The 24,342-nt window shown below is 39.6% G+C and overlaps 1 protein-coding gene across 2 annotated transcripts; it reads left to right on the top strand.

The window, feature by feature from the left end:
• The first annotated feature begins 9 nt into the window (after positions 1-9).
• LOC111561635 (basic salivary proline-rich protein 2-like) lies at positions 10-14,351 on the top strand. 2 transcript variants are annotated; one of them, XM_045036223.1, is made up of 3 exons: positions 10-335; positions 3,240-3,429; positions 10,974-14,351. In XM_045036223.1, the coding sequence occupies exon 3, from the start codon at positions 11,157-11,159 to the stop codon at positions 11,982-11,984; it is 828 nt and encodes a 275-aa protein (XP_044892158.1). In that variant the 5' UTR covers positions 10-335; positions 3,240-3,429; positions 10,974-11,156; the 3' UTR covers positions 11,985-14,351. The 2 variants fall into 2 exon arrangements, with proteins under 2 accessions (XP_044892158.1, XP_044892159.1); XM_045036224.1 differs by lacking the exon at positions 3,240-3,429.
• The last annotated feature ends 9,991 nt before the right edge of the window (positions 14,352-24,342 follow it).

Raw genomic sequence — 24,342 nt, forward strand, 5'->3', positions numbered from 1 at the left:
CACCGCGCCGCTCGGGCCGCCCCGCCCCCAGGCCTCGCGCCTCGCGCCTCCCGCCCGGCCGCGGCCCGCCCCCTGAGGCCCAGCCCATTGGCCCGCGCGCCCGGGGAGGCGGGGCTCCGGCGGCCAGCCGCAGGTTGGGGCGGCTGCCGGCTCAGGCGCGCGGGGCGCGGGCTGTCAGCTGCGCCCCAGCCGGCAGGCTGTCCCCAACATGGCAGGTCGTGTTAGCCACCCTGTTGGGTTTGTGGCACAACAGGCGAACCTCAGGCACAAGTCACCTGAAGAGTAGATCTGGTTAAATGGAGCTTATCAGATGATCAATCTACATTTCTTTTAAGGTACGTCTTCCTCCCTCTCCAAACCATTTAAGAAAACAAAAACAGGACTCCACACAGGTAAAGTGTAATGCAGGCCTGATCCAAATCCCCTCTATAGAGGAAAAATATTTTCCACTTAGACATATTACTTTCTTAAACTACAATCTCAAAGTTCACTCGGAATGAGAAAAAATGTCTGAGGAAGATAAAATAATTACAGAAAGCATTAGGGACCCAAAGCAGGTAAGCTTCCATATCCTACTACACACTGAAACAAGCAATGTCCTCTGTCTCAGTGCTGGGACATTTAGAAAGAACTGATGGAGAAACACAGGGCATGTGGGGCAGGCGACTGTGGGTAGTGCTGGAGACAGAAAAATTATCACCACGGGAGAAAGGAGAAAAGGACACAAGGAGGGTGTGAGGAGGAAAAGTAGAAAGAAAATGGGGGTACAGACATAGGGAGATGAAACCAAGGAAGGCAGAAAAAGGTGGTGACAGAGAAAATAAGAATGATAAATAAAAGAGAGAAGGAAGAGAGACTACCTACTTAGAAAAAAGAAGTGAGCATGACAGAGCCAACACATGGAGTAGTGAGACTCATTGACAAAGAGATGCATCTTTGAACTTTTACAGGAAAAAACAATGTTGGGGAAATAAATGTGGCCCCTCAGATGCTACCTGGAAAAGATAAATATGAAAACGCTCAGTTCCATGGTTATTTCAGCTGTACACTGGATTTTCAGACTCAACCTATACAAATTTGCCCCTTAAAGACCCCAAACACAGCAGTACTAAACATGCCAGGGATACTGAGTTTCGTCAAAACCAAACTGTCCTTATAAAAACACTTAAAAAGAAAACTGCACCATGGACTCTCACCACAGAAACTGATGATGCCCTGAAAAGAAACAACTAGTAGGAGGAGAGGTCAGGAGTCGCCAGGCCAAAAGGGGACTGGAGCAGTGCAATGCTGATTAAATCATAAGACTTGGGGGAAGAAATCTGAGGTACTCCAGCAACCTCAAACATCCCCTTACATCTATTTTAAACTGTATTAATTACTGAGTGCTATCTTATCCACCATTACCCTTAATAAGGAGGAATGTGTTCCTTACTAAAGTGGAATTTGCAATGTCACTGCCAATGTCATGAATAAGGTCCTGTTGGGGAGAAAAGATGTGTGGGGAGGAGGTGGTGGTATGACAGAAACAGTAAGGAGCACAGAGAAGGGAGGAAGAGGAAACGTGAAGAGAGACAAAGATGTGAGGAGGTGAAAAACAACTGTGAAGAGGAGAGAAAGGCAGAGGGGAAAAGAAGACAGACAAAGATGCAGAGACAAGTGGAAGGAAAGGAAGAATTTAAATGGAGACAGAATAAAGAAGAGAAGAGAGAGAAAAAGAGGTGATAGAGAGAAAGAGATTGACAAACTACCCCCTGATCGAGAAAGGGAAGAGGGATACCTCTCATAGTTCTAGGGAAGAGAAGCCAAGCAGGCCTCTATGTTGTTACATGAAAAAGATAAATATAAGAACCCAGGGTGAAGAGTGAGTCTTCAATGAATATTAGACAGTTGGGGTGCCTGGGCGGCTCAGTAGGTTAAAGCGTCCGACTTCGTCTCAGGTCATGATCTCACTGTTTGTGAGTTCGAGTCCCACCTCGGGCTCTGTGCTGACGCTCAGAGCCTGGAGCCTGTTTCAGATCTGTGTCTCCCTCTCTCTCTCTGCCCCTCCCCTACTCACTCTCTCTCTCTCTCAAAAATAACTAAACATTTTAAAAAAGAATATTAGACAGTTAAATTATAAGTAAGGTTATCTAAGGGAAATTTTAAGAAGTCTCTCAATCCTAATCCTCCTTTTACAATTTTTTAAAAATACATTATCTGTCATCTTCTTCACCCTATTCTTTAGTAAGGATGATAACATTTGGAAACATTTGTAAAAATGTTAGTTCACCTTAAAATTAAAAGGGTTATTTTATTAACTCCCCCAACTTGCATTTTAAGTAATTTTATATCACACAAATAATATCTTTCTGTAAGTTCAAGATTCTTGATTTAATAATTAAATTCTAAAGTGCTAAAAAAGAAAGAAAGAAGAAGTAAAGCCATCTGTATATCTATTGTAGAAGTCCAACATCTTAAAATGTATAACAAGTTGCAGAAAAAACATGGAAGATACATAATGGGGAATAAACTACTTGTGTTTTTACCAGTTTACATTATTATTGTCTCTAGTATTTTTTCCCTCTGAAAGAGAAACTCGCATCCTCTATAATGCTGCTCTTCTGTCAGCCATTCTATAAAGCCTCAACTTGCATATTATTAAAATCTTTTTCATGTGCCCTCTGCAGTGTTAACATAGTCAGCATTGTTATTTTTGCTAGGTATGTGTCTTCATATTCCTGAAGTTATTTCTGTGGTTTAGGTAGCCAACTTTTCATACCAGAACATGGGTCTAAAAACATTTTACAATGTCTGGAGACACTTTTGGTTGTCACAACTGGGGAGGAGGTTGTACTGACATCTAGTGGGTAGAAGACAAGGATGCTGCTAAACAGCCTACTTGCACAGAAGAGCACCCCCCAATTCTTATACCCCCCCACTCCTAACAGAATTGTCAGGTACAAATAGTATCAAGTTTGAGAAATAATGTCAAGGTTGAAAAACTGTGCACAGGCCTAATTACTACTTTATAAGCAATATAGAAAACAGAGGAACATGTTAAATTATATCACAGGATGCACCCAGCAAAATCTAGACTGTGGGTCATTTTATAAAGCAAATAACACAATTTCTTAAAAAGTAAATTGCAAGGAAAAAGATGGAAAGAAAATCTCTACATTAAAAAAGACTTAGAATTTTATATATATCAAGTACAGGAATAAATGAGACAAGACTTATCCTTTCACTTATATCCTTTTCAGAACTGGACTATAGACAGCATAGAACTGTGATCCTTGAGATATGGGGTCCCAAACAAATGACGTAGGCCTTCAACTGCTGCAACTTTCTGCCTGGAGACACATTCTAGACCATGGCACAGGAAATGGAAAGACAAGCAGAGCCAACTGGGGCAGCTGGAATCTTTAGGACAGAGTACCAAAGAGGAAGGAGGTAGGCAAAGGAAGAGCTCCAGAAATTTGCACAGGCAATTCTTGCTGAAGTCTCTTGCTGAATACAAAGTTGCACATGTATGGGTGAAACCCCACAAGGATAGACAAAAAATTTCCAGGGAGCTGTAACTGAACAATTCCCAGGGTTTCCACTGGGTTGGAAGACCTCTGAGTATTCACCAGCCAGTGCTGAGACCTGATGAACACTGAATGGCACGTGTTAGTAGTGTATCTAACCCAGACCTAACAAAAATGGTATTCTAGATTAACCCCCAAAAAAGCTTCAAAACAAGCCTCATTTGGTAAATTAAAAAAATTAATATTTAAAACAAAAGTAATAACAATGTGTCGTGGCATTCACAACATACAGAAGTAAAACGTACAACAATAACACAAAGTAAGAAAGGAGGGAAATGAAACTATACAATAAGGTTCTTACATTATATGTAAAGTAGCATAATATCATTTAAAGGTATATAATAATAATAATTAGAAAAACCGTAACAGGAAAAAAATGTTTATTAAAATCTTCAGAGATATATTTAGGAAGCCAATAGAAGACATAAATGGAATTTATGGAATGAATCCAAAAGAAGGCAGAACAAGAATAAAATGAGAGAGAAAAAAAAAAAGCAGATAAGACAAATTAAAAACAAATAGCAAGATGACAGACCTAAACCCAATCAATATCAATAATTACACTAGATATAAATACTCTAAACACCCCCACAAAAAGGCAGAAATTATCAAATTGAAAAGTAAAACTCAACTACATACTGTCTATAAGAAACAGACTTGAAATATAAAGACTGAGATAGATTGAAAGCAAAACAAAAGAAATAGATATACCATTAAAATACAAATCATAAGAAAGCAGAAGTAACTCAATTACATCAGACAAGGAAGTTTTCCAGGGATAGAGTATCATAATGATAAATGAGTCAATTCATCATAAAGACAATCCTACAAATATATGCATCTAAAAAACCCTCCAGAATATATGAGACAAAAACTGGCAGAAATGTAAGGAAAAATAGACAAATCCCAATGATAGTTAAGATTTAAATCCCCTCTCATTAATCGATAAACAACAGAAAATCTGTAAGGATATAGAAAATTTGAACAATGCTATCTACCAACTTGACCTGATAGATATTTATATAAAACTCCACCCAACAACAGCAGAGTACACGTTCTAATCAAATGTACATGAAATATTCACGAAGATAGACCATATATGGGCCATTCAACAAGTTCCAATACATTTAAGAGAAAATGAAAACATATAGTGTAGGGGCACCCAGATGGCTCAGTCGGTTAAGCATCCAACTCCGGGTTTTGGCTCAGGTCATGATCTCACAGTTTGTAAGTTTGCACTGTCAGTACAGGGCCTGCCTGAGATTGATTCTCTGTCTCCCTCTGTCTTTGCCCTTCCCCTGCTTTCTCTCTCTTTCAAAAATAAATAAGTAAACTTAAAAAGAAAAAGAAAACATAGTGTATGTTCTCTGACCCAAACAAAATTAAATTTGGAGTAACAGTAAAATAATTGGAAAACCCCCCAATACTTGGAAATTATAAAATACATCTTTAAATAATAGTATTCTGAACTGAATGAAAATGAAACATAGCATTTCAAAATGTGTAAGTTACACAGTGAAAGCAGCAGTTAGATAAATATACAGTTCTAGATGCTTTTAAAAAGAAAGTTCTAAAAATCAATGATCCACTTAAAATCAATGTTCTACTTTAAATTTTTTTTTTCAACTTTTTTTTTTTATTTATTTTTGGGACAGAGAGAGAGAGAGCATGAACGGGGGAGGGGCAGAGAGAGAGAGGGAGACACAGAATCGGAAGCAGGCTCCAGGCTCTGAGCCATCAGCCCAGAGCCTGATGCGGGGCTCGAACTCACAGACCGCGAGATCGTGACCTGGCTGAAGTCGGACGCTTAACCGACTGCGCCACCCAGGCGCCCCTCAATGTTCTACTTTAAGAAGCTAGAAAATGAAGAGCAAATTAAACACTAAGTAAGAGCAGAGAAATAATGCAAAGAGTGGAAATCAATGATATAGAAAACAGACAAAAAAGTCAGCATTGTTATTTTTAATTTTTAGATGGAGACAGAATAAAGCATTGTAACAATGTAACTGAAAACTACTTCTTTGAAAAGATCTATTAAACAGATAAATGTCTAGCTAGACTAGTTAAAAAATAAAGGGAGAAAATGCAAATTATTAATATCATGAATTAAGAAGAAACATCAGTATAGACCCTACAAATATTTAAAGAGTAACAGGAATGTTACAAACAAGTTGCCAGTTCAACAACTCAAATGAAATGGGAAAATTCCTAGAAAGACACAAATGACCAAACCTAACACAAGAAATAGAAAATGTGAATAGTGTTATATATATTAAAGAAATTGAATTCATAATTTGAAATGTCTCACAAAGAAAACTGCAGACCCAGATGGCCTCATGATGAAGTCTGTTGAACCAGATAAAATAATCCTACGAAACAGAAAATAGAGAAGGCAGGAGCACTTCTTAACTCATTTTATGAGATCAACATTACCCTGATAACAAAATCAAAGACATTACAAGAACACTTTAGGCCAAATTTCTGAACACAGGATTAGCAAGTCAAATCCAATAATATATGAAAAAGGATAATACATTATGATCAAGAAGGGTTTGTCCCAGGAATGCAAGTTTATTTTAATATTCAATAGAGAAAAACCATCTGACAAAATTCCACATCTATTCATGATTAAAGCAGTCAGCAAAGAATAGAAAATGATTTTTTCAACCTGATAAAAGGCATCTACAAAAAATCTATAGCTAACATTATAGTTAATGATGAAGGGGATCATGTTTTCCGCTTAAGATAAGAATTAATATTGTTACTGAAGGTGTTAGCCAGTACAATAGAACAAGACAAACAAAACACATTGAGGGGCACCTGGGTGGCTCAGTTCATGATCTCCTGGTTTGTGAGTTCAAGTCCCCCTTCGGGCTCTCTACTGTCAGCACCAGAGCCCACTTTGGATCCTCTGCCCCCCCCCCCGCCCCTCCCCTGCTTGTGCTATCTCTCTTTCTCTCTGAAAAATAAACATTAAAAAAAGGGGGGGAAAACAGAAAACACACTGAGATTGAAAAGGAAAAAGTAAAACACTTTATTCTAAGTTGACATGTTTGTGTACCTAGAAAATCCTAAGGAACCTATAAAAAAAAAAAACCACTATACCTAATAAATGAATATTATAAGATCACAGAATATAAAGTCAATATACTTTAATCAATTTTACTTCTATATACTAGAAACAAACAATTGGACAATAAAATTTTAGAAACTCATACCATTTACAATAGCATCAAAAAACAAGATTTTTAAGGAATAAATTTAACGAAATGCATGCAGGATCCTAAATTTAAAACTACCAAACAGTAATGCAAGACATTAAAGAAACAAGTTAAATTAAAATAAATTTACTTAACAAGAAATTAAATGAACAAGTATACCATGTTCATGGATTGGAAGACTCTCTACTGTTAAGACTTTAATATCTCTCAAATTGATCTACAGTTTCAAGCAATCCCAAACAATATTCTCCCTGGGGTTTTTTTGTAGAAATTGACAGACTGGGTCTAAAATGTATAAGAATAAAAAAACTGCAACAGCCAAAACAATTTTGAAAAAGAACAAGTTGGAAGACTTATACTGCCTGATTTCAAGACTTAACTATGGACCTACAGTAGTCAAGACAGCACGACACAATAAGACATAGACCAATAGAATAGAGTCCAGAAATAGAACCATATATATATAGTCAAATGATTTTCAAGAGGTGTCAAAGGAATTCACTGGAGGAAAAGATGGTCTTTTCAATAAATGGTGCTGAAATAACTTGATCTTCACATGAAAAATGATCCTGGACCCTTACTTTACAGCACACCTGAAATTAAACTCAACATGTATCATAGACCTAAACGTATAACCTAAATCTATCAGCCTTTTAAATTCAGGATTCAGAGAGGGCAGGCAGCTGCCTGTTTTTATAAATAAAAGTTTTGGGGGAAGACAGCCATTCCTAATTGTTTACATATTGTCAATAAATGGTTTTGAACTAAAACAACAGTTGAATAGTTGAGGTGCTATAGTCTATAAGCCTAAAATATTTATAATCTAGTCTTTTCAGAAAACAATTGAGGATCCCTCTTTTAAAGAAAACATGAGAGAAAACCTAGGGAACAATTTCTCAAACAGACACAAAAAGCAAAAACCACAAAAGAAAACACTGGTAAATTGGACTTCATGAAAATTTAAAACTTCTGGTCTTTGAAAAGCAACTTATGAAATGAAAGACAGCCAAAAACTGGGAAAAAATATCTGACAAAAGAATTATATCCAAATCATATCAAGAACTGTTACAACTCAATAAGAAACAACCCAATAAATTAATGAGTGAAATATTTGAACAGAAACTGCAAAAAGTGGCACACAAATGGGCAATAAGCACATGAAATAGTGTTCAACATCATTAGTATCAGGGAAATGCAAATTTAAACCGCAATGAGACACCACTAAATATCTACTAGAATTCTTCATTTTAGTTAGGTTGAAATACCAAATTTGGGGTAGGATGTGGAACAACTAAAACTCTCACACATTGCTGCTATATCAGGTACCACTTTGGAAAACAGGGTGGCAGTTTCTTATGCAGTTACACATACGTTTACCATACAACTCAGCAGAAATGAAAACATACATTCATCCAACCTGTACACAGTACATAGCAACTTTTTTCATGATAGTCAAAAACTGGAGAAAAATCAAATGTCCATCAACAGATGAATGAATAAACAAATTGTGTTACAGCCTTACAAGGGAATACTACTTAACCATAGCTATCCATGATACAACAAAAACCATGGATGAAGCTCAAAAGCATACTAAATGAAAGAAGTCAGGCACAAAAGAATATATACTATATAATTCCATTTGCATGAAGTCTAGGAAAGATGAACCTAATCATCTGATGCCTGGGGACAGAGGTTGTGGTGTGGTAGGGGATGGAGGGGAGTTCCAAATGAGCATGAGGGCACTCATCACTTTTTGGAGTGATTGAAATATTCTAATATCTCGATTATGGAGGTGAACACATAATGTACGCATTTGTCAAAACCCAAAGTGTATAAAAACCTAATAGCATGCTAGTGCTTAATGGAAATATTAGGTAAATAAATTATAAAATTATAGAATGTTACATTTGAATAGTCCCTCAAACTCAACTTACTCCCCTTTCTTAGCACTTTTCAATATGTTTTCCATCTTCTTCCTTAAAAGGGAAGACTATGGTATTCGAAAACTTTCTCAATGCAAGTATGAAACATTTTCTAAGAAAAATTCTTATCTAGGGAGGCAGTATAATCAAATGGCTCTTTTGCTTAATCAGAGTAATAATAAAGAAAGGGCAAACGCTCCATAAAAATCCTAGTTCCTGACTTTCGTTTTAAACCTTCCTTGTCTCTTTACACATGAATGTGTCCTTACGTATTGGGGGCACTTCAGTGGCTGAGTCAGGTGAGCATCCGGCTCTTGATTTCAGCTCAGGTCATGATCCCAGGGTTGTGGGATTGAGCCCCATGTCAGGCTCTGTGCTGAGCATGGGTCTTGCTTGAGATTCTCTCTCTCTCTCTCTCTCTCTCTCTCTCTCTCTCTCTCTCTCCCTCCCTCCCTCCCTCCCTCCCCCTCTGCCCCTCTCCCCTGCTCATGCTGTCTCTAAAATAAATAAATAAATAGCAGAATCAGTGGCATCCTGGTAAGCATAGAGATAACCAACAATTCTCTTCAGAAGGGCCTTTCTGCCTGTGCTTATTAAAATCATTCTCTTAATTTCAATCTCACACAAAACATTGTTTCTTCCAAGAAGCCACTGAAAACAAATCATTCTTCTATTTTCCTATAGGACATTCAATATACTTTCTTGGGTAACCCAATATATTATGCGTTGGGCCCTGTTTATTTGAAATTACCTACTTCTACCCAATAGACTGAAAGGATCCACAGGACTCTGTCTAACATAGAGTGGGATGAAACTAAAGTTTCTGGGTGAATACTGAATGAATCATCAATGGCACAGGATTACAAATCCTTCCAGGGGGGCCTTCTGGGTGTGAGCTTTGTTCAACATAGTGCTCACTCCTGAGACCAACAGCAGTGGTTGTAGAAGCTCACATTCCTAGGTCAAGGGCTTCTGCAGCTGGGAAGCCAAGGCTCGATAATTTAGGAGGATGTTCTATTTTAGGCAGGTGGGCAGAGTGGGAATTGACCAGCCACCACAGATTTTGCTGAACAGTGCTTTCTTCGTCTCAGCCAAAGTTCTATTTCCTACCAATTTGGGGACTAAAACATTTTCTACCCAGGCCTACCTTACTTTCCTTCAAGTTCACTCTCAAACCCTTCTCAGAATCCGGAGACCAGAGCTATTTGTACTATAAAGCTAGCAGAAGTTAAGCTCAATGCTCCTCACTTGCACCCTTCCTACAATCAGGAAGCATTTCTAATTACGCATTTCTGGCAAACTGCCTAAAGAAACCTCTGAAGAAAGGAATCTAAATCTCCAGGACTCTCATAATTTGTTCTGACTTCTTTACTGGTGAATTCTTTTTCTTGAAGAAGCTATCCCTTTCCCAAACTGAATAAAGGGGCAAAGCTAATTCCCAATCAAAGATGAGAAAAGGAAAAAAGAAATGAGGAACAAAAAGCTCCTCGGCGATTTTGGCTCTATCACAGTCTTGAAACTTTCACAAAACACTTCTTCACACTCCCAAAAGGTAAAAAAATAAAAACAACAACAACAAAAAAAACCACAAAATCACACACACTCTGGGAAGACCCAACATTAGAAGACAGAGGAACGTCAAAAAATTCAAAAATCCCAATGTATGGAGGGGTGGTAGTGAAAACAGTGATCAAAACAAAAAACAAAAACAAATAAAAAACACCTCACCCTTGTCTGGAAAGAGGAGCGGTGGTGAAAAGGCGAGATAGACCCTGGACATGTCAGAGGGTTTCAAAGACAAGGAAGGTCCCTGGCTACTCTTCAGGTCAAAGGAAGGCCGCCCCCAAGCACCAAGTTTTGATCACAGGGTCCTGGGACATCCAGGGAAACAAACTCACAGGGATACGTTCTCCTATTAGGTAGCTGCAAGCCCCCGCCTGTCAATTCCATTTTGCAAAGCACAGGACTTGTCCTAGAGCCAAGGCTTGGGAAAAGGTGGATGGAGGTGATGGTGAAGGGACAGTTACTCAGGGAAAAGAGAGGAGTGGGGAGAAGGGAGAGTGGAGGGGAGTGGTGTGAAGACAGTGACAGATACGCACAAGTAGGGGCACTCAGAAAGGGAGAGTGTTTTTCTACATTCCGTTCTTTCTCTGCCTCTCCAAATAATAAACAGCCTGGGCCTAGGTTAGGTGAAGTGTGATAAGAAACGGCGGATATAGAATACGAGATGTCTGTTATTTTATCTCATCGTTTCCATTTGTCAGACTGAAATTTCAGCAAATGCCATCAAACTGCCAAAAAGATCCCAAGTGTCGAAGACGAACGTGAAGTCCCAGTGAAGTCCCAACCAAGTAAGGGTAAAGGAACTCCTGAATTGCGCACGGAAGCGATGAGGGCGTGTGGCCAGAAAAGGGAGAGGGGCTGCAGGACGCTCAGGGGCACCAGAAATGGGATGGAAGCCCGGCGAGCCTCTCCCCCGCGGCCGTGCGGCGTCGCCTAATTCAAGACACCCATCCGGGGTCCGGAGTGCCCGCGCAACGACTGCTCGCGCCCTTCCCGGTTCCTCCGCTCCCGCCGCGCCCCGCTCGCCCCGTCGGACCCCTCCGGGAGGACAGGAGCACGGAGGACACGCGCCCGGCCTCCCGCGCAGCCCTCAGCCGCCTCAGCTCGGGGGCCGCCGCGTGGGCCGCTCACACCCTGGACCGCAACTGGCCGGCAGCACCGCCGACGACCCCAGCCCGGAGCCCTGGCCGCCGCGGCCGGAGCGAGCGCCGCCGCCCCACACTCACCGCGGCGCTCCATCCCGCGTCCTGGACGCGGACGCCCGCCCAGCACTCACGGCCGCCGCCGCCTCCGCCGAGGGCTGGAGCTCGCCGCCCCCATCCCCCACGGCCCGCGGACGCCCGGCCAAGCCGCCGCCGCCGCCGCCGCCGCCGCCCCAGCAGCTACGGCCACCACCGCGCCGCTCGGGCCGCCCCGCCCCCAGGCCTCGCGCCTCGCGCCTCCCGCCCGGCCGCGGCCCGCCCCCTGAGGCCCAGCCCATTGGCCCGCGCGCCCGGGGAGGCGGGGCTCCGGCGGCCAGCCGCAGGTTGGGGCGGCTGCCGGCTCAGGCGCGCGGGGCGCGGGCTGTCAGCTGCGCCCCAGCCGGCAGGCTGTCCCCAACATGGCAGGTCGTGTTAGCCACTCTGTGCGGCTTGTGGCACAACAGGCGAACCTTAGGCACAAGTCACCTTTTGCATCCTCCCGCAGGTAGCTGGTCCTCTGTTCTTGTTTAAGTGGACATTCCTTTGGTGGGCACTGAGCACTGAATTTCTCCCAGTCGGGAATCTGGTCTTAACTTGCTTTGTCCGCCTTCTTCCCACACCCTTCTTCTCTCCTTCTGAACAAAAATACATTTTGTGCTCAATTTTAAAACTGCCCCCACGCTCTTCTATCTTCGACTGATTGTCATTGTCAGAAAACAAACTACTCAAAACATGAAAATTTATATATAGTACCTCTCTATATAGAGAAGTATATAGTACTTCTATATATATAGAAGTTGCTCAATAAATACTAGTTGAGTGCATATCCCCCTGATTATGTTCCTTGCTTCTTACCATTAGATGCGCCCTGAGTGATGGGACTCATCAATGCTGTAAGGGAAACGAACAACCAAAATTAAAGCCTTTATCATGATGTTGGATCACACATCATATATGAAAAAAAGTACAGAGTTTCTATTTAATAGAGTATAAATGAGTAACACTTAACATCTTACAGGGAATATCCTTCCTATCATCTATACTGAGACATAACAGGCACCTGATGAATACTAGCTAAGTAAGTGGGCAAAATTATAGGAAGGGACTTTAAAAAAAAATCCCTCAATCTCATACTCCCTTAAATCTTTCTCAAAATATATTAAATACCTGCCATAGTCTCCACTTTTCCTCATTCGTCTGGAGAAATAGGATATTTGAAAGCATTCTCAGAGAAAGATGGTAATTCATTTCAGCAATAAGTACAATTTTTAACTAAGAAAGAATGAACATCAAAAATCTGTGCCCTGGGACAGACAGCTATGGGTTTGGTAAATAAAGAAGGAATAAATGGCAAGCCCTCCACCAAATCCTATAGCAGTGTCCCAGTACATGGCCTTGTAAGCTGAGTTGTTTTTTACCTATAAATGTTTCTTGGTTAAAGAAGTGGTACAGAATCACAGCTTTGGAGCATGAGGAATCACAGACAAACAAAAAGTCAGAGACATATTGGATGCTGAATTAATAATGAAGCTTTTTCACAGATGTATTTCTATTTCATAATTATAATATCTGTTAATAACACATAACCACTCTGTCCATTTAAATGTTCTTCGTTCTTTCCATGATAAAGAGAATACCACTTCTGTTCGCAAGCTTTCCTGTTCTCCCCGAAAATCAATCATCCAATTTGACATTACATGATACATAGAATCCTATTTTTTGTGCCACTTATGATTCTCATGAACTATGTGATTGTTTATTTGTAGTTATTAGCGTATGAAGGCCTACAGTACTATGTTACTTGGCCTATGTCGAATGACCAGTTAGCCCAGGAATGAAAATCCTTCCAGGATGCTTTTTCCTTTTTTTTTTCCCCATAAGCTCTGCTCAACCTGTTGGAACTAGTGAAACCGAGTGCAATGGCCACTAAACACAAAAGCTATTCCAGGTACCCTTTGCCCTGACTTGAAGGGCCTGATAATGAAGGTGGATATTCCATGTGGCCAGTGGAGATGAGAGTCCAGCTCCCACAGAAGAGTACAATAAATAGGTGCTATACTTCTTGGTCATGCTTCAGTGACGGTCTGTTTAGGAGAGTGCAACATGGTCCACCAGACCTCTCCCATGTTTATTTATTCCACAAATACTTAGTACGTCCGATATGCCAGGCATTGTTCTAAGCACAGGGATTATATTAATGAACTTTAAATCCACTTCCAGACTCCCCTCAGCCATGATTAAATGCCTGGAAGAAGAAAAGAAATCATGGAAGCTGGTAGCGGTGGCCCAAAGGCAGGTATATTCCTCTTCTTTGCTATTGTCCTTGACCCTCGCTGCAGGAGCATTTAGAAAGAACCACAGAGAGCCTGACAAGACATAATGAGTACAAAGGCTCCAGATTCCAAAGTGTACAAAACTCACCAAGCAGGTTATTAATCTTGATTCCATGATGGTTGTAATTGAGAAACAAGGAATCAATTCAGACCACATGCTGGAAATGAATGTGAAAGAGATTGCAAACATCCAAGAATTCTGTGTTGTCACAAGGAGAGGAAACTAAGATTGACTGAAAGAAAGAAAGAAAGAAAGAAAGAAAGAAAGAAAGAAAGAAAGAAAGAAAGAAAGAAAAACTCGAGTATACAGATATATCATATTCATTTTATGTCTAAATTAACATATTAAATTTCAAACCCCAGTTCTTTTTCATGTTAAGTTCTCTGTAAGACATTTGATGACATGAACCTCTGTGCTTGAGTCACCACATACCATGACCCTAGCTAATGTCCTAAGAACATGTATGAAGAAACTCCCAATAATTCATGTTGGCACAAAACAATACTATTGGTCTCAAAAATTGAATTATTGACATTATTGTAAATAAAGAGATGATGATAATGATGATGATAGTAATAAAACTAGCCCTCCATGATCTACTCTGTGGTAGATACTGTCTTAACTATTCTTTATATTTGGTAAGTCCTTTCCTTCTCACAACAACCTTATGAGGTACTATTATCATCCTCACCTTACAAATGAAAAACTGAGGCACAGAACCAAAGAAGTGCAATGAAGAGTTTCTGCTGGACTTAATGAAAGTAGATGTTAAGATGAAGATAAGCTTTATTATTTTTTTTTTTTTAATATCATTTGTTGTCAAGTTAGCTAACATACAGTGTGCTCTTGGCTTTGGGAGTAGATTCCCATGATTAAGATGAAGATAAGTTTGATCATTCTTTCCTTGGAAGAGATAATGGATAATCATTCCTCTCATTCTTCCTCTACCACTCTGGCCTTCTTGCTGTTTCCCAGATACCCCAAGGTCCCTCTTGCACAGAGCTTTTGCCTTTGCTGTTCCCTCTATGTGGATTGTATCTCCATGACTTCCTCTCTGTTCCCTCCCAGTCTCTACTGTTGTTCCATATCATTGACATATTCCCTGGCCACTCCATAGAAAACAACATGTCTCCTTTTTGATACTCCCCATCTTTCTTAACCTGTTTTAAATATTGCCACGGCTGTGGACACCTGGGTGGCTCAGTTGGTTAAGCGTCAATTAAGCATCCAACTCTTGGTTTCAGCTCAGGTCATGATTACAGTATGTGAGTTCAAGCCTTGTGTTGGGCTCTGCACTGGCAGTGCAGAGACTGCTTGGGATTCTCTCTCTCTCTCTCTCTCTCTCTCTCTCTCTCTGCTCCTCTCCTGCTCATGCTCTCTCTCTCTCTCAAGATAAATAAACTTAAAAAAAAAGTTGCAATGACACTTACCCCTCTACAGATTTAGTATAGTTATTAGTTTATTTGTACAAATTTTAATTTCCCCTCACTGGTGTGGGAAGGCAAACTCCCTGATGAAGGGATTCTGCTTGTTTTATTCACTATTGCATCCTCAGCCCCTGGAAAAGTACTTGAAATTAATAAACAAATGAAAAAGTTTAAAGAAAATAACATGTGCCTAAATACTAGATTTCTCTTTTGAAAAGATTAGTTTGTTAACCTTTTGAAGATGTTAATCTGAAAGGAGAACCATAATGCTTTGTTCCACAAAAACTTTACATTAGCTGCTTAAAACCAACATATTAACACATGACAAGTTTAATTACTTCACCCAATCTGTATCTGAAAGAACCATAAATAACTCTAAAATCTAAAATCATTTCCTTCCTTCTTTAAAGTGGAGGGGCAAACATTTTCTACTATTGTTTTTCTTACATTTGTTCTGCCAAATGCTGACTAGATAAGAAAGCAAATATGGCTACCCCTCACCTGTACATTCTATTCCACGGTTGACACTACATTTTGGAGTGCATCTTGTTATTTGATCCTCACAAAAACCTTATGAGAGAGGAAGATGAGATCTGTTTTTCCCAAGAGCATATCATAAATTTTCAGAGTCAGAGGGATATTAGAGTTCAAGTACTCCATTTCTCCTTTACTTTATAAGGAAAACCCAGCTCAGCATTCCCAGGGATCACACGGTTAGTCATTGGCCTGATTAGACTGGAACCGAGACCAGAGCTCTTTCTATACTAACTGATAGACTACCTTTTTAGACAATCTGTCAGTATATGAAATGATATTGGAGCACCTACGCAACTCATTCTTTGCTTCATGTGTAAATATTTAAGCTATACTAACATGTTTAAATAGGAAATTTGTTCTACATATTTACTCCTATTATTTTGGAGGTCTGACCTATTAAGTAACTAAAATTAATGGTCTTCAAAAAAATGCATGGCTTAGCATGGACCCAATGAGGAGTTTGGTTTGCTCTTGAAGTAGAAAGTTGTCCTGAGACATTCTGGAACACATGCACAGATTACTGCCTTTCTCCTAGGGAGAAGACTGGCTGGCTTTAGGAAGGAGTAAAGCCCAATGGAAACATTGCTAATCTCTTTCTTTATCTACCCACTGAACAAATATTGCTGAACCCTGAGAAACAATGCTACCACTAGGGACTTTAATGAGTGTTTATCTTTCTAACTGCATATTTATATAGGGGTGGCTGCCTGTGGCATGCTTGCCAGAGGATTGGGAAGTGGCTGCTTGTAAAAGTTGAAAAATATTTAGTTTTACAAACCTGTTTCAGCAAAGTCTCCTTTTAAGTTTATTCAAGAGGAGGTTGCATTCCATAGCATCAGAAGAACTATTATTATCTAGTCATTTAGATGCCTGGATTTAAATGATTTTACTCTGAAACGATCTCAATAGCTAGGGCTTAAATTAGAAGGAAGAAAATATAGGGAAAAACAGTACTATGAGTTAATAATCCTATTTACTCCTATTGGTCTCTGGAAATGTCTGTAAACACTTCTGTTTCAAAGACCTTAGAAAATATTCATTGATTATCATTGATGGACTGATATCGTGTGCCAGTGACAGATTTGACATTCTTATTATGCTTGATGACAAATTCAGTTTAGGATGCTCATCAGTGTAATTAAATTTTGTCTGGGAGCTACAAGGCCCTAAAGTATATGAGGTCACAAATATAATCATATATGCTACTAGCCAGAAAGCTGATGAAATACCTGTTATGTAACATCACTGAAACCATCAGCTTAGAATATTCAGGGTGGAGAACAAATGGAGTGGCAAACAAGGCATCAAGACAGTAAGTTGCCTTGCTTAGGAGTTAGCCTGAGTTGCACTGCAGGGTGAAACATGCTTTAGATCTCTCCTGTGAATAGATAAAGACAAATACTCTTAGTTGGAATGGACAAGATCAAGCCAACTTCTAATGACTTCCTTCTGGGTAATGACTAAGGATCAAGAGGGAAAAAAAAAAGAGTTCCATTCTGGAAAAATGACTAAAAGATAAAACAAACTTACCAAGAAACCAGAATCTAAGGAAATGAGTAGACCGGTAGAGAAGAGGTCTTGATATAGACCTTGGAGTTACTTAGCTGCTAAAATAAGTAGAAGCATAGGATGTGGGTCAAAGAATAGTGGCTTCTAAAAGGACTCTATGAAGATGTCTCACAGACAACTGATACTTTACACAAGTTTTTCTTGAACACCGAGTCAGTGAAATGGAGCTGCCAATCCCAACAGCAATGTTGTATTCATGAATTAGTGTTTGAACTGCTATGAAACTGAAGAGGCTAGATGGTTTTTGTAGTGGGGACAAGGAAGGACCATGGGGAGGAGGAAAAGATAAAGGAGATAGAAAGCACAGGGAAAATTTCTTGAGAACAAAGTAGATCACTGATTTATCTTACGAAGTGTTATGCGCTGAATTTTGTTCCCTTAAAATTCATATGTTGAAGTCCTAACCCCTCATATGTCAGAATGTGACTATATTTGGAGATAGGGTCTCCAAAGAGGTACTAAAATGAGGCCATTAGTGTGGGTCCTAATCCAAGATGACAGGTGTTCTTATAAGAAGAGAAGATTAGAACACAGACACACACAGGGAGACCATGTGAAGAAACAGGGAGAAGATAGCCATCTACAAGCTGAAAGAAGCCTCAGAAGAAACCAGTCACACCAAACTCTTGATCTTAGACTTCTAGCTTCCAGAATTGTGAAAAAGTAAATTTCTGTTAAGCCACCGAATCTTTGGGACTTTGTTATGGCATCTGTAGCAAACTAACACACAAGATAACACCATTTAAGTTCTAGGAATCCAATAACAATACCATTAATGGGTTCTAGTTCGACCTAAGACCATTCCCTTCTCCTGCCCCTTGAAATATTAAGTCCAAGTCTGGCTGAATGTTGCCATTAAGGCATGTCTTCTTCATAATATTCACAAGTCGCAATGAGTCACTATCACTCCCACTCTAGGGTGTAGGCCAGGATGCAGCATCATCTCCATTGTAATATTGTCATTAAAATCAGAAGGCAGGATGTTTATAAGTCTGGTATTCTGTGAGTATTTTCAGTGGGAGGGGACTGGTTTCTGCTCATTGTAGAAGGGATGCTCTGGTCTCTTTATTTGCATCTAACAGAGAAAGATTTAGATTGGCAATTTCAAGGATACCATAGCTGCCACTGCAATTAGTATTGGTAGCTAGTTAATAATAGTCATTCCATTGCAGTTCTTGGTTCATAATAAGAGCTTAATAAATATTAATTTACTTTTTGGTTATTGTTTCACAGCATTTCATAGTGTACAAAGCTGTATCACATATGTTATCTCAATTTATCTTCAAAACAAGTCTGTGAAATATGAATTATTGTTATCATTCTTATTCAGATTTCTGATAAGAAAGTCGTATCTCAATGAGGGTAAGCTATTTACCCAAAGTTGCACAAGCAGTTAATAGCAGAGATTGAACTCAAAGCAAGTTCACCTGTGTCCTCAAGCAGGCCTCTTTACAACTCACCCACCATCTCTAAATAGTCTTGTTGCACACTGTAAGTTTCAAACAATCTACTTTAATCAAAGAATGACATTTCCTCTATATTTCTGCATTACGTACATTTATGTATGTCAAATATTCTGGATAATAAAGAGCTTTGACATTAATTATATATATTGTGCCTATTTTACAAATACTACATGAATAAACATTTTGCACATACAAATTAGCGGAAGAAGAGAATGTCCACAAACCCCCTCGGTAAATTACTTCTCCCACTACTGGCCTTGGTTCAGAATTCCTAAAGAGTGAGTACTCAAAAAAAAAAAAAATAATAATACTTAGGAGATACTTTCTCTTACGTACAGAATTCAAACTACTAATACCAAGGGATAGATTACTACCAGGTACTAATCTTTAGATATACTATGGTGTATTTATTTTATAATATATATAATTTATTTTATTTTGGCTGTATATATGTGTGTGGGGTGGAGAGGCGACAACATTGTTTTATAAGGATATGTCTTTTGATTCTTTATTCTAGACTTACAAGTAAACTTTTGGAACACAATCCATTCATGGATGGGGACTCCTTAAAAGTTCAGAATTGTCAAAGAACTAGTTTATGTTACTCTTAAACCAATTATTTTATGAGTCAGGGGCTCTTCAAGAATCTTACAATGTCTCTAGATTATTGTGACATATGTGACATAACCCAGTGATGTATGCCCTAAAGATGCAGAGAAGGTCTAATTAATAAGACACTGGATAATGACAAAGCATTAATGAAATTACATAGGTGTTACTATGATGTTGGAAATTCTGTAAGAATCCCTGATAGCACCTGAATGAAGTCCAGCAAATGCACTGACTGATGACTCACCTCACACTCTTTCCTTCTTAGAGAAGGAAGATGACAGAAGCCCATGTCAGAGATCTTTGTGGCAACAAAGGGCCAATTATTAGGCATAATATACAAACATGTTAAAATAGAGGTTGAAAATTCAAAACGCTAGAGGTAGAGTAGGGGCTGAGAGCGCCAAGAAATAGGCATTTTTTCCTACTTAGCTCCAGACCACTGGGATCATGGGTAGGGTGACCAAACACATATCCCTACTTGCCTCAGTCAGTTTCACTTCATGCCTGTTGTTCGGGCATAATTATTAATAGAACTTCCTCTGACTCTCAAAAATGTGCCAGTTTGTAAAATCTAGCACATGGCACTCTAGTCATAGGAAAATTTAGGCATAATATTGCCTGGTCTTCTGATTTTTCAACTCAGAAATTTGGGCTTTTAATAAAGAACACCTTTGGATCTTTAATATGGGCAACAAATTCCAAATTTGTAAAAACTTTGTCCAGGCGAAGGGGAAAACTCATGTGGGGCAGAAACTGCCGTGAAAGCTGCCAGTTTCGAGCTCTAGGTTAAAACATCTGGATGATATGAGGGTGCTCTCTGGTTTGTCTCAGGAGAATTTGTCTCTCATTTGGCTGGTGAGAAAAGTTCTTTGGGTCATTCCTATATGGGAAGGCCTTCTTTCTCTAGGAAGTTCCAGTGGAAATCAGTGCAGGCTTTACGAGAATAAAGGCCTTATATGAGCAGCTTGGGCCAGTTGTTTGCCTTAGTAATGATTATAGCTAGCACTTCACATGTACTAAATTCATCACATAGATGATCTCATTTACCCTTCACAATAGTTCTGTGGGGAAGATACTACTATTTCCATTGTTCTAAAGAGGAAACTGAGACTTAAAACGACTAATTAGTTTGAACAAGGTCACCCCGCTAGTAGGTGGTGAAATCGGGATCTGAACTCATGTCAAACTTGACTCCAGGGATGCCTGGGTGGCTCAGTCGGTTAAGCATCTGGCTTTGTCCCAAGTCATGATCTCATGGGTCATGAGTTCAAGCCCTGCATCCAGCTCTCTGGTGTCAGCACAGAGCCTGCTTCGGATCCTCTATCCGCCCCCCACCCCCCATCCCTTCCCTGCTCACAGGCTAACCTGCTCTCTCTCAAAAATAATAAATTGAAACAAAATTTTAAAAAACACAAAACTTGACTCCAAAGCCCACACCTTTATCCTCTGTGTCTTCTGCTTCCCAACATAGTGAGATCAACTTTCCACCACCTTCACTTTGGGACATTTTTTCATTTGAGTGAATCCTTTTTGACCTCTTGTCACTATGGAAAATTACAATCTTGACTATGGGTCTATAAGAAGATATTTTCTTGCTTTTATTTAGGGCTTTAGACCAGAGGACCAGTGGTCAGCCCAAATCCTGGAATGGGGGACACCTTGGAAGTTTAGAGCCAAAGTCCCAGTTAGTTATAAGCAGTGTTCACTTGCCAGGTATCCCTTCTGCTCAGATCGTTTGAGAATCTATGATGATGCTACACAGTTGGTCAAAAATTTAAGGTTTCATAATCTTAGACATCTCTGTATCCTGTATCCATTTTAGAAATATAAGTAAGAATTAGACCTCATCCAATGGAGACTAAGAAAAGCATAGGATTTCCTTTACATTACCAAAGATTGGAGAATGTTTAACATGTTATACTGGGCTGCAATATGTCCCCCTAAAACTCATGTCTGCCTGGAACTTCAGAATGTGGCTTTATTTGGGAAAAAAAGATCTTTGCTTATATAATTTATTAAAATGAGGTCACACCAGATTAGGGTGAACCCTAATCTGATGACTGGAATCCTTATAAGAAGAGAAAGAGACACAGAGACCTACATAGAGGCAAAATGGCTATGCAAAGATGAGTAGAAATTAAGGCAATGCAGCCTTAATTTTAAAACCAAGGAACACCAAGAGCTGCTGGTAACTATCAGAAGCTAGGAAGAGGCAAGATTCTCCTCTAAAGCCTTAAGAAGGAGCATGGTCCTGCCAATACCTTGATTTGGGACTTCAAGCTTCCAGGACTGTAGGAGAATACATTTCTCTTGGTTTTAACATCCAAATATGTGGAAATGTATTACAGCAGCCACAGGAAACTAATACATATGTTAAAGAAAAAATGTTTGCAATTTCTATCAAAATAACACCAGCATTCTTCACTGAGTTAGAACAAACAATCCCAAAATTTGTATGGAACAAGAAAAGACCCTGAATAGCCTAAGCAAGCTTGCAAAAGAAAACCAAAGCTGGAAGCATCACAATCCCAGACTTCAAGATGTATTACAAAGATGTAATCATCAAGACAGCATGGTATTGGCACAAAAGAAAAGACACTCAGATCAATGGAACAGAATAGAGAAGCCAGAAATGGACCCACAAACATATGGCCAGCTAATCTTTGACAAAGCAGGAAAGCATATCGAATGGAATAAAGATAGTCTCTTCAGCAAATGGTACTGGGAAAACTGGACAACACGCAGAAAAATGAACCTGGACCACTTTCTTATACCATACACAAAAATAAACTCAAAATGGATGAAAGACCTAAATGTAAGACAAGAAGCAATCAACAAAGTAGAAAGTAGGCAAAAACCTCTTTGACCTCAGCCACAGCAACTTCTTATTCAACATGTCTCCAGAGACAAGGGAAACCAAAGCAAAAATGAACTATTGGGACCTCCTCAAAATAAAAAGCTTCTGCACAGTGACGGAAACACTCAGCAAAACTAAAAGGCAACAGACAGAATGGGAGAAGATATTTGCAAATGATGTAGCAATAAAGGGTTAGTATCCAAAATCTATAAAGAACTTATCAAATTCAACACCCAAAAACCAAATAATCCAGTGAAGAAATGGGCAAAAGACATGAATAGACACTTCTCGAAAGAAGACATCCAGATGGCTGACAGACACATAAAAAAAATGCTCAACATCACTCATTATCAGGGAAATACAAAACAAAACCACAATAAGATGCCACTTTACACCTGTCAGAATGGCTAATATTAACAACTCAAGCAACAACAGATGTTGGCAAAGTTGCAGAGAAAGAGGAACCCTCTTGCACTGCTGGAGGGAATGCAAACTGGTGCAGCCACTCTGGAAAACAGTATGGAGGTTCCTCAAAAAATTAAAAATAGAACCACTCTATGACCCAGCAATTGCACTACTAGGTATTTATCCAAGGGATACATGTATGCTGTTTCGAAGGGGCACATGTACCCCAATGTTTATAGCAGCACTATCGACAATAGCCTAAGTATGGAAAGAGCCAAAATGTCCATTGACAGATGAATGGATAAAGAAGATGTGGCATATACATGTATACACACACACACACACACACACACACACACACACACACACACTGGAGTATTACTTGGCAATCAAAAAGAATGAAATCTTGCCATTTACAACTACGTGGATGGAACTGGAGGGTATTATGGTAAGCAAAATTAGTCAGAGAAAGACAAATATCATGTGACTGCACTCATATGAGGAATTTATGATATAAAACAGATGAACATAAGGGAAGGGAAGCAAAAAGAAAATAAAAACGATGAGGGAGACAAAATTTAAGAGACTCTTAAATATAGAGAAACAAACAGAGTGTTGCTGGAGGGGTTGTGGGAGGGGGAGTGGGCTAAATGGATAAGGGGCATTAAGGAATCTACTCCTGAAACCATTGTTGCACTATATGCTAACTAACTTGCATGTAAATTTAAAAATTAATTAGTAATTAATTAAAAAGAAAAATAACAAAACGAAAGAAAAAGAAAAGAAAAAAAAATTGATACTGTAATGCCCATTCAGAATAGAATGGAGGAATCTGTGTTGACTGTTTAAATTCAGAGTTTCCAAGTTAAACGTTCAGGAAGTATTTCCTAACACACTGTTAGCTAAAGAATATATTCCTCAGAGAGGCAAAATTCCCTCCCTAGATAATGTGAAACCATCTGTGGAATTTCAGCAGAGGACCTTAGGCATCCAGTGCGTTAGGTGGATATGGCTGACTGTGAGCTAATCTTGACCAAGACTTGTGATAGGAAGTCCATCTAATTAATATACTATCATTTGGAGTATTATCCCAAGTCTGAAATCCAATATGGCTAGGATGAACCATAGACATTTGAATATGTGTGGTAGTCTTTTCCCATTCTCTGCCATGTGTGCCCTGTCTGACTGGCATGTGATTCAGTTTCCTTTGTGGGACTATAATTCCCACAATCTCACCAGCTTTCATTTCTCTAAGGGCAGATCCTTCTGGCTAGGGTCTGTCCCAAATTGGATGGACTCTGTGCAACAGCGAGGAATCCCTTATACTCTCAATTACTAGAATGCCTCCATTCTGAGGAAAGCTAGCCACAGCTTCCATATCCTGGACTCAGCTACCAGGACGCAAATTCTACCACATTTGCATGTCTCATCCAAGAGCAGCCCATATGTAGTATTCTATGAAGTAATCAGACAAGAGAACTCTACCCAATGAGGAAAAAGGTAAGCAACAGCACTAATCAGACCTTCTATGTTGGAGAGTTTAAGTCTCTGGGGAATCCCTACTGTTGGTAGCAGGGACAGAAGTTGGAAAGAAAAAAACCTATATAGAAAAACCATACACAGAAAGTAGAAGCCATGAAGGTGACAGATGCCGTTAGTGAGCAGAAGCCATGAAACAAAAA

This window comes from Felis catus, chromosome C1 (genome assembly GCF_018350175.1).
Source record: "Felis catus isolate Fca126 chromosome C1, F.catus_Fca126_mat1.0, whole genome shotgun sequence".
In the NCBI taxonomy this organism is placed as follows: domain Eukaryota; kingdom Metazoa; phylum Chordata; class Mammalia; order Carnivora; family Felidae; genus Felis; species Felis catus.

What these genes read in the sequence shown, in the direction of transcription:
- LOC111561635 (XM_045036223.1), top strand. Translation starts at nt 11,157, where the DNA reads ATGGGATGGAAGCCCGGCGAGCCTCTCCCCCGCGGCCGTGCGGCGTCG.